The sequence below is a fragment of the Sorex araneus genome, chromosome 2, assembly GCF_027595985.1.
Source record: "Sorex araneus isolate mSorAra2 chromosome 2, mSorAra2.pri, whole genome shotgun sequence".
Classification (NCBI taxonomy): domain Eukaryota; kingdom Metazoa; phylum Chordata; class Mammalia; order Eulipotyphla; family Soricidae; genus Sorex; species Sorex araneus.
Window position 1 is genome coordinate 239,421,565 of NC_073303.1, and position 10,255 is coordinate 239,431,819.

The 10,255-nt window shown below is 52.9% G+C and overlaps 1 protein-coding gene across 1 annotated transcript; it reads right to left on the minus strand.

Moving 5' to 3' along the window:
• Positions 1 to 16: 16 nt before the first annotated feature.
• ZNF558 (zinc finger protein 558) lies at positions 17 to 6,898 on the minus strand. Its single transcript, XM_055125078.1, has 5 exons — positions 6,670 to 6,898; positions 6,059 to 6,138; positions 4,112 to 4,238; positions 3,170 to 3,341; positions 17 to 1,919 (listed from the first exon to the last, which is right to left on the minus strand). Exons 2-5 carry the CDS (start codon positions 6,059 to 6,061, stop codon positions 932 to 934), a joined length of 1,290 nt encoding a protein of 429 aa, XP_054981053.1. The 5' UTR covers positions 6,062 to 6,138; positions 6,670 to 6,898; the 3' UTR covers positions 17 to 931.
• Positions 6,899 to 10,255: the final 3,357 nt, after the last annotated feature.

Here is a 10,255-nt window from a genome sequence, read left to right on the forward strand (position 1 = left end):
TGGGAGAACACTGACATTCATTATGAACGGATATTTATTGTAGAGTCACTAACATCTCTAAACATTGACACAGTAGGGTAAGTAGATGCACAGGTCTAAGTGGCTACGAGGATTACTGTCCAATTGACCAGCCACCGATGTGTACCATAGTGACCAAGCTGACAGGACACTCTGATGAGACAAAGATTCTGCATGAAGAAAAACGAGCTTCTTTGAAACCCAGATCTGAGAAGGGATCCGACTCACTGTGTTGAATCAATACCAACCCCCGCCACCCTCTCCCTGCCTTCGTTAAGTGCATTTCTCCGGGTCCCGGTCCAGTGGCAGAGCATCAGCCTGGCCTTTCTGGGCCCCCTGGGGGAGGGTCGTCCACACTGCGGGCATCGTCACCGTGGTCAGTGCCAGCTTTGCCTCCATCAGTGTTCCCAGAGCAATAAGACAGTGGACAGGGAGCCCAGCTTGCATGCGGCCAACCTGGGTTCAATACACAGCACCCCAGGGGGTCCCGAAGTACCATCGGAGTGATCCCTAAGTGCAGGACAGTAGGAACCCTGAGGATCAACCCCTGTCCATCAAAAAAAAGAGAGAGAAAAATCTCTGAAATACTTGATGCTTGTAAACCCTACCTGGAACAGTAGTGGAAATCACACAGCAGCTACAATAAATTAGAACTTCAGAGCCGGAGCCATAATAAAGAGGAGGGCACTGGCCATGCAGCAACTGACCCAGGGGGACTCAGGACATATCACAGGGTCCCCTGAGACCCCACAGGACTGATCTCTGCAGAGCCAGGAATCTGCCCAGAGCAGCACCGGATATGGCCTCCAAACAAAGAGACGAGAAACATGACATCACTTGAACATAATTTCCCCCAACGCCCCCTCCTAGGACAGGATCCACAGGCACAAAGGACTTCACGACGAAGGCGAGGTTACAGTATCGGGGGCGCAATCATAGCAGAGGCGGGGGGCGCTGGACTCGCATGTGTCTGGCCCGCGGGCTGGGCCGCCTGGTGAGTCTTTAGGTGGGCTTTGAAGTAGGAGCGGCAGCGGTAGGCTTTGCCGCACACGGTGCACTGGAAGGGCCTCTCGGACGTGTGCGTCACCTGGTGGATCTGGAGGCTGTCAAGCCAGCGGAAGCCTTTCCCGCACTGCGAGCACGTGTAGGGCAGCTCGCCCGTGTGGATACGCATGTGCTTGGCTAGCATGTAGCTCTCCCGGAACGCCTTCCCGCACTCGAGGCAGTCGTAGGGCCTCTCCCCGGTGTGGGTCCAGCTGTGCCGACGCAGCTTCCAGCTAGACCTGAAGCTCTTCCCGCACTGCTCGCAGGCGAAAGGCCGGACCCCCGAGTGCACCTTAGCGTGGGCGCGCAGCTTACAGGGGTACCTGAACGTCTGGGGGCACTCGGGGCACTTAAAGGGCTTCTCGAGGTCAGCGTGGGTCTCAACGTGAGCCTGCAGGTACGAGGGGAAACGGAAGCCCTTCCCGCAGAGCTCGCACGTGTACGGCGTCTCCTCGTGGTGCTCCCGGATGTGACGCGTCAGCAGGTTGGCGACACTGAAGATCTCCCCACACACTTTGCATTCGTGGGATGTTGGCTGGCTCCGGGTGCCAGTGACCCTCCGAGTGCGTCGCCTAACGACACCCGGGTTGGGAGCGGGGGTCCCCTGGGCAGCTGGGCCGCAGACGTCCGCCTGAGGCTGTTCACCTGGAGGAGAGCCGTGGGGAGGTGCTGGGGGTTCCTCGGGGGAAGAACATTCCTCAGAAGATGTGGCAACAGGACTCTGGGGTGCAGGGAATCTTCGAGTTCGCCTTGGGGTTCCTCTGGCTCCCTCGGGGGTTCCTCTGGCTCCCTCAGGGGTTCCTCTGGCTCCCTTGGGAGCTCCGTGACCGTCACCGAGGCTGTCCAGCAAGGGGAGTCTGCCAAAGACGAGACACACTGAGCAGAAAAGCAAGACCAGCCCGACTGCCGCGGCCACAGGACAGCGGGATGGCGGGGACTGTGCATGCGGCTGCCTAGGACCCGTCACTGCACCCTATCAGGTTCCCCAGATCCCACCAGGAGTGATCCCTGAGCACAGGACCAGGAGTTCTGGCACTGCTCAAACACAGAACAATAAATGTCTATTGGGGCTGGAGCAATAGCACAGCGGGTAGGGCATTTGCCTTGCACTGCGGCCGACCCAGGTTCGATTCCCAGCATCCCATATGGTCCCCTGAGCACCGCCAGGGGTAATTCCTGAGTGCAGAACCAGGAATGACCCCTGTGCATCGCCAGGTGTGACCCAAAAAGAAAAAATAAATAAATAAATAAATAAATAAATGTCTATCAACAATCATCCACCACCCTGGGGCTGGAGAGATAGCACAGCGGGCAGGGCGTTTGCCTTGCACACGGCCGACCCGGATTCAAATCCCAGCATCCCATATGGTCCCCTGAGCATGGCCAGGGGTAATTCCTGAGTGCAGAGCCAGGAGCAACCCCTGTGCATCGCCAGGTGTGACCCAAAATTTAAAAAAAAAAACAAAAAAAAAAAAACACAATCATCCACCACCCTTGATCATGAGTGATCTTTCTGTTTTGCTTTTTTGGTTTGGGCTTCATTTTTTTTTTCTCCTACTTTGGGGCCACACTCCACAGTGCTCAGGGTTTACTCCTGCCTGTGGAGTCAGAAATCACTCCATTCAAGGCCTTGGAGGCCCAAAAGCGTGCTGCAGATTAAGCCTAAACACTAGGGCATTTTGAATATTTCTCTCAATAAATGCTTGATTTATCATTCATCAAAGCCTTCCCTGCAGGGCCCTTTTTTAAGCCTATAAATGGTGGGGCAGCATGGGGGAAGTTGGAGAAGGGACTTCTCTCCGAGAAGGGTCCTGAGTGGAAACCACTTAAGAAGCCCACAGGCCCCTCACCTTGATGAGGTTGACTCAGGGTCAATCCCCAGAACCTCACAAGCTGGCTGGGAGGGATTCATGAGCACAGAACCTGAAGTCAGTCATGCGCATCACCGGGTGTGGTAAATGAAGGAGGCCCATGAGAGACCATGTGAAGGCAACACTATTCAGTCACTGAACTAGTTTTTCACACTGGTTATCCATCTGCGGTCAGCGGAGATTCCCAAGACCGTCACCCCCAGAACCTCCCACCCTCCCCTGGCCACTCCACTCACTCCTGTCGATGCTTCTGCATTTCCTGCTGGTCACCAGCATCAGGCAACATCCGCTTCTCTCCAAAACCATTGCAGGAATCATTGCTCATGAACCTCTCAGGGCTGTCTTCAATAATTAACAATTTAACGTCACCCCCTAGAGCACCACTGGCTTTTCCACGAGCGAAAACCTCTGGAACAAGCAGGAAGACACATTAGTCCCGCAGAGAGACGAGAGGCAGAGTAATAGGACGGCGAGGAGGGCACCTGCCTTGGATCTAGGTAACCTGGGTACAATCCTCAGTACCCCATAGGGTTCCCCGAGCAATGCCACGAGTTAGCCCTGAACATCATGGGAATGACCAGAAAGAAAAAAGATTCTCTGTGGGAACAAAACAGAAGTGGAATAGGCCTTATGCCGCTGGTTTACTTCAACTGAAACGGAAGTAGCTGCCTTGAATGAGGCTGGTCAGATCCTCGCACCCTACAGTGACCCCTAAGCATGGACAAGAGTGTCCCTGAGCACAGAGTCTGGGGTCAGCCCCGAGAACCTCCAGGTGTGGACCCCATGCCCCCAGGAAGAAGCTCAAGGTAGCACAATGCTTGGCACGCTCATGGCCCAGAATATAACCCTAGGCACCACCTCCCTCACCCAGTACTGCCGGGTGCAGGCAGGGGGCTCCGAACACTGGGGTGGGCCAACCAGCACCGTTAGGGTCACAGCAAGAGCCATAGGTGCTGGCAGTGGCCCTGAAACCCCACTCTATCCCTGAATGTCCCCGAATCAGAGAAAAGGCAGTTAGGCGTGAACCGTTCCGTCTGCCCTAGATAGCCCTGCACCTGGGCCAGGATGCCCAGAGACATGCCCCTCCTTCCCGGCAGCCCCGTTCTGTGGCCCCATCAAGAACGCGGCAGCAGGCTCCATGTCCTGATCTATGTAGAGGAGTCGAGCTTCAGCCTCACCGACGAAGACCAGGTGCATGCAGGCCTCCAGCATCACATCTCTGTACAGGAGCCTCTCAGTAGGATCCAGCAAAGCCCACTCATCCTGCGTGAGGTTCACGGACACGTCATCAAGAGATACCGACTCCTGAAACACACACAGGTGCCAATCAGCCAGGCCTCCTCTGCACCCTCCTGGGGGCAGGGGGACTCAGGGTGACAATGAGGACCCTGGGATTTAGTTTAAACCTTAGGACCAATTTGAGAATATCACGAGGTTTAATGGAATGCAAATGTCAGTGGCAAGTGCTGGGAGCCACAAGCCACAACAGCGCCCCGTGCAGACACATTTTGACAACTCTGATGGTCTGTCCGAAAAGAGTACCAAAGAGATTGGGCTGGAGCAAAAGCACATCAGGGACAACTATTGCCTTCACGCGGCAGATTCGGATTTGATCTCCGGCATCTCTTAAGGTCCCCGAGCACTGTTAAGAGTGATCCCTGAGGGGCCGGAGCGATAGCACAGCGGGTAGGGCGTTTGCCTTGCACGCGGCCGACCCGGGTTCGATCCCCGGCATCCCATATGGTCCCCCAAGCACTGCCGGGAGTAATTCTTGAGTGCAAAGCCAGGAGTAACCCCTGAGCATCGCTGGGTGTGACCCAAAAAGCAAAAAAAAAAAAAAAAAAAGAGTGATCCCTGAACGCAGAGAGACGAGTAAGCCCTGAGAATCTTCGTGTAACCCCAAAACCAAAAGTGAGGTGTGACAAATGGAATCCTCGTTCAAATAATGTGGAAACTGTCAGCACCCTGTACGGATACCATGGATACCAGCATTTTGCCTTCACTGCCAAGAATTGCTGTGAGACACTGCATCATGTGGGGAAACCCACTTCACATTACAAAGACCAAGACCAAGGTTCCTGTGATATGCTGATGCCTAAGAAGAAGCTTCTGGGCCACTCCTCAGATCCCAGGAGACTCACTGCTCACACAGATGCTCCCAGGAGACCCGAAGGATTCCCTAAGGACAGGGAGAGATTCTGCTGTGTGTCAATGCAGCATCAAGGGGCCTAACAAGGGCTGGAGCAATAGTAAAGTGGGTAGGGCGTTTGCCTTGCACGTGGTCATCCTGGGTTCGATTCCCAGCATCCCATACGGTCCCCTGAGCACTGCCAGGAGTAATTCCTGAGTGCAGGGCTAGGAGTAACCCCTGTGCATCGCCGGGTGTGACCCAAAAAAAAGGGGGGGGCATAACAAAGGCCTCCAGGAAGACTTGCCTATAAGATAAGAGCACTGGAACAGTGGGAAGGGCATTGGCATTGCATGCTCCAACCCAGGTTTGATCGCCAACATCTCATGAAGTACCCCAGGACCACCAGCCGAGATCCTTGAGCTCAGAGCCAGGAGTCAGCCCTCAAAACTGCTAGGTGTGGACCCCAAATCAAATATAAATAAACCACAAAGGGCCAGTGATTCATCTGTCCTGTCTGCATCATGAAATCCCCCATAAGAACCCCCAAAGGCAGGGTAGGAACAACTTCCCAGTAAAATCTGTGGACTTAACCTTGAGCACAGACTCCACCCATTTTCCTCAGGCTTGTCCTCTCTGCCTCCCTTCTCCTCATCTAGCTGCCATCAGACCTCGACATCAGAACCTGGAAGGAATGACTTAGGGGGTCACCATAAAGGTGAAACCCACCCATAGGCTGAGTAGCATGGAAATCTCAGCCACTAACCGCAGCAGAGAAGCTGGGAAAGGAGGGGAAGGGCAGATAGGACAGTGGGGAGGCACTTGCCTTGCACGTGCCCAAACCAATTTCATCTCCAGCATCACATATGGGCCCCCTGTACCGCCAGGGGTGATCCCTGATCAGAGAGCCTGGAGTCAACTCTGAGCACCGCTGTGTGAGGACAAAAAGACACAATTATTATAATAATAAGAAAGAAAGAAATGAGCCCAAACTCACCATCTTTCTGAGCAGGTTAGAAGTCAGAGCACAGCAGATCTGGGCATATGAAGAAGCTGCTTGGGACAGTTCCAGACTCACTGCAAGAAAAATAACGAGTGTGTTGTACCACGTCAGATTCACTCTGGACAGTGGGTGGGTTCTTCAGAACTGATCTGCAGATCAAGTTTACATGCTTAAAATTTCATGAGGCTTGAGTATAGTACAGCGAGAAGGGATGGCCACCAGTTTGATTCCTGCATCCTATAAGGTCACCTGAACAACAGCAGGAGTAATCCCTGAGCATTACCGGTGTGACCCCAAAAACAAAACAAAAGTTGTTCATTGTAAGGGCCCCCAAACGGGTTAAGGTGCTTGTATGCTGACAAATGACCCGGGTTCGATCCCCAGCACCTACTGGGTCCTTAAAGCCCTGCAAGGAGTGATCCCAGATTAGAGCCAGAAACAAGCTCTGACCATCGCTGCCTGTGACCCGAAGACAAACACACAAACAAAAAAACAGAAAAAAGAAAGTTCATTAAACCGTTCTGTTGTCAGGTCCAGATGCCTCGGGTATGACGTCACTCACCCCGCCCCTTCTCCCTTCCCCCACGCCCAGCCTCCACCCTCACCTGGTACTGATTTCTTCTTCTTGGCCGCCTGGTCTAATTCCTAGGCCGTCTTCGCGCCCCCTGCAGCGCTTCCTGATCTGGAATCTGTCTGGCTTAGCGCCTCTGCCCAGGAGCTGCCGGCCCCACGGGTCCAGGGGCCGCGCTGGGCAGAGCTCAGGGAGCCAGAGCCGGTTCAGGGCTGGCACCTCCTTCCGCCCGCGGTTCTCTCCCCGCCCCCAGCTGGCCATTCTCTATCTCTGATTGGATAACGGTGAGGACGGGTGAGATAAAAAGGGCCAATCAGATGCATTTTGATCACTGGGCGCTCCACCCTTCCGTTCTTGCTGGCTCACATCTTTCCAAGTCAGCATAAGGCCCAGGAATACATCCAAACAGGCTCTCTTAGAGGCTTGTGAGATCCCACAGCAGGGCTAGTTGGCCTTTGCCTTGCACACAACTGACCTGAGTTCCTGCCCTGGCACCCTCCCCACGAGATCCACGCCAAGAGTTATCTGATCCCTGAGTGCAGAACCAGGTGTGGTTCAAAAAACAAAATGAAATCAAAGAGTCCCTGCTCACTTAGTCAGTAGTGTGTGGGAGAATCTAGATGCCTAGCCCACTGGGGAGAAAATCCCTCCAGCTCCTGGTCTCCAAGTGCGAATCAGAACGTGAAGAATCACAGCTCCCTCACACATTGTTCTGGGTTGGGAGAAGGGCCAGGTGGGAACCAGGAACACTTCTCAAAATTCTCGGGGTGGGAGGGTGGTGGGGAGAGTCACACGGGGCAGTACTCAGGGCTTACTCCTATCTTGGCTCTCAGGAATCACTCTCAGAGAGGACCAAGGGATCATAAGGGATTCCACACATAGAAAAGGGATTTCACATACCAAATCCAGGTCTGCTGTGTGCAGGGCAAGCACCCCCGGCCCCAACTCACTATTGCTCCAGCCCTGAATTAAATAACTGGAAGCATAGGGTTGCTTGCAGAGAATAAGGTAGCACACTGCTCTTCACCTTAAACCAACTTGGTAAACAGAATTCATCAGTGGTGCCCAACAGATAGTACAGCTGATAGGGCACTTGCCTTGCATGTAATGAACTCAGGGTCAATCCCCAGCACCCCTCTAAGGTCCCCGAGCAAAGTCAGGAGTGATCCCTGAGCCCAAAGCCAGGAATAATACCTGAGCACTGTTAGGTGTAACCTTAAACAGAACAAAACAAGAGTGCCTCTGGCTTTTACCAAATGACTGCAGATTAGAAAGTGCTGGAAGGTCAGACCTCCAGCAACCCAGATCCAGCAGGGAGCAGGAAGCAAGATAGAAATTAGGCCATTTTTGGGGGTTTGCTTTTGGATCTGGAGACCACACCTTGTGCAGCTCAGGTTTATGAGGGACCCTTTAATGCCTTTCCCACCACCTCTGACACCGGAGCACACATCAGTAAAAGCCTTTCCCCACCTCTCACTACTCCCCCATTGCAGGACAGGACCAGGTCACTCCCAGCTCCAGCAGTCTCTGGACTCCCCCCATCACCAGAAACAGTTTAACAGAAACAGTTAAACACCCACGATTAAGGTGTGAGACGGGCCATTTAACAATGAAGAGGTCTTGAGAATCTCCTGACCCCGTGTCAGGCTGTCTTCATCGGGGCACCTTGGATGGGGGGAGGGTTGAGTTTCCCTCCCCTCCCCAAGCAGAACCCAGCAGCTGAAAACCTCCAGAACCCAGCCATAGCCATGCTCAAGGCCACTCTCCACACGCTCAGACGAGCCTCACCCATGAAGGAACTGGCAGGGGAACCCAGGTATGTGGGACCCGTGGCTTAGATCTCCAAGCCTGGTCAGATATGGACTGGGCCTCCTCCACCCAGCTGCCCAGTTTTCCAGTAGCTTGGCAGTCACACCCACAAACTGCCCCTGGTGATATGTAATCTCATCAACAGCCAAGATCCAGAGACCATAAAATATATAAAGCTCCCAGAAGACAGTGATGCAGTATTTCCTGGGCCTCATATACTCTAGCCCACTGATGGAACTAAAGTAGCACACATTTGTTTGGTTTTAACATACTTGCTTGTATTCTCTTATATATGGGCTTGTGGAGCGTGGTGACAGACACTGGTGCAGATAAGACCCGACCTTTCGAAGTGGCCCACAAGCGAAGCCTCACAAGAGGGAGTATCTGGGCAAAGCTGGCAAGAACAGAGCATTAGCCAGCACCAAGTGTTCGACCTTGAGCCTCACTCAACCTCCTGGTCACATGAGCCCAAGACACAGAAACTGTCACGTATGCCTAGCAAGTAAGTCATCCTAACTGCAGCATCTAGCCTTGACCGGGGTTGGACCGGGGCAGCATTGGAGAGGTGACAGGCCAATAATGCTAAACTTTCTGTGATGGGACCATCCTTTTAAGCTGAGACCCCCTATAAAGTATGTGTATATTTGGCAGTGAAGTGAACAGACATCAGTTGCTCCCAGAGGGCGTTTCTCCATGCACCCGTCATCCTTCACCCTACATCTGCCCAGACCCGGTGCACAACGTGTCCTTGGGAGAAAAGTGTTGGCACCTTGGGGGAAAAGTGTTCCCCAACACGGGCGTAAATGGCTCCAGAATGAAATACAACAACCTTCACACACTTCCCTCTTATTGTGGTGGGAAGATGCTCGCTGGTGGGGTGGGTGTTTGAATATTATCTGTAATAAACTATTAACTACTTTATGAAAATAAAATGTAAAATGTATAAAAATTGCAAAAAAAAAGAATAAAATGAAGGGGTCTCTCTAGCTCTGGAGGGAGAGCCATTTTCTACTCCCATATCCAGGGGCGGGAGAATAAAGAAAGATTATTTCCACTGGAAAAACACTGACATCCAGGTGCTTCGTGTCTAGTGCTAGAAAGTGTGTAGGGGCTCTCTCCACCATTGGAGAAGCCCACATTCTCTCTTGAGCGCGTTATTCTTACTATTCTCTCCCCCACTTCCTCCTTCCCTCAGAAACCTCTAAATAAAATGTTTTCTTAAAAAAAAAAAAAAAACACTGACATCCATTATGAACGAACATTTACTGTAGTGTCAGTCACGGCTCTACACGTTGACACAGTAGAGTAAGCAGATGCACAGGTCTAAGCAGCTAAGAGGATTACTGCCCCATTGACCAGCCACCGAAGTTCACCATAGAAACCAAGCTAATGTGACCCTCTAATGTAACAAAAATTCTGAACGAATAAAATCGAGCTTCTTTGAGGCCGAGATCTGTGATGAGTTCCCACTCAGGGTGTTGAACCAACCCCAAGCCCCGCCACCCATCTACCTACTTCCCCTGCTGTCGTTCCTCTGTGTCCGGGTCCCTCGGCAGAGCCCATCCTGGCCACTCAGGGCCGTTTTGAGGTGGGCTGTCCCGCAGGCATGGTCACTGTGGTCATTGCCAGTTTTGCCTCACCAGTGTCCCCAGAGCAATAAGATATCGGACAGGGAGCCCAGCTTGCACGGGGCCAACCTGGGTTCGAAATGTGAGGCTGAAGTGGAGCCATGACAGGCTCCGCTTTAAGACCAAGACTCAGTGTCGCGTGCCGCTTCGTCCAGCGAAGAAACACACAACTCGGAGATCCTT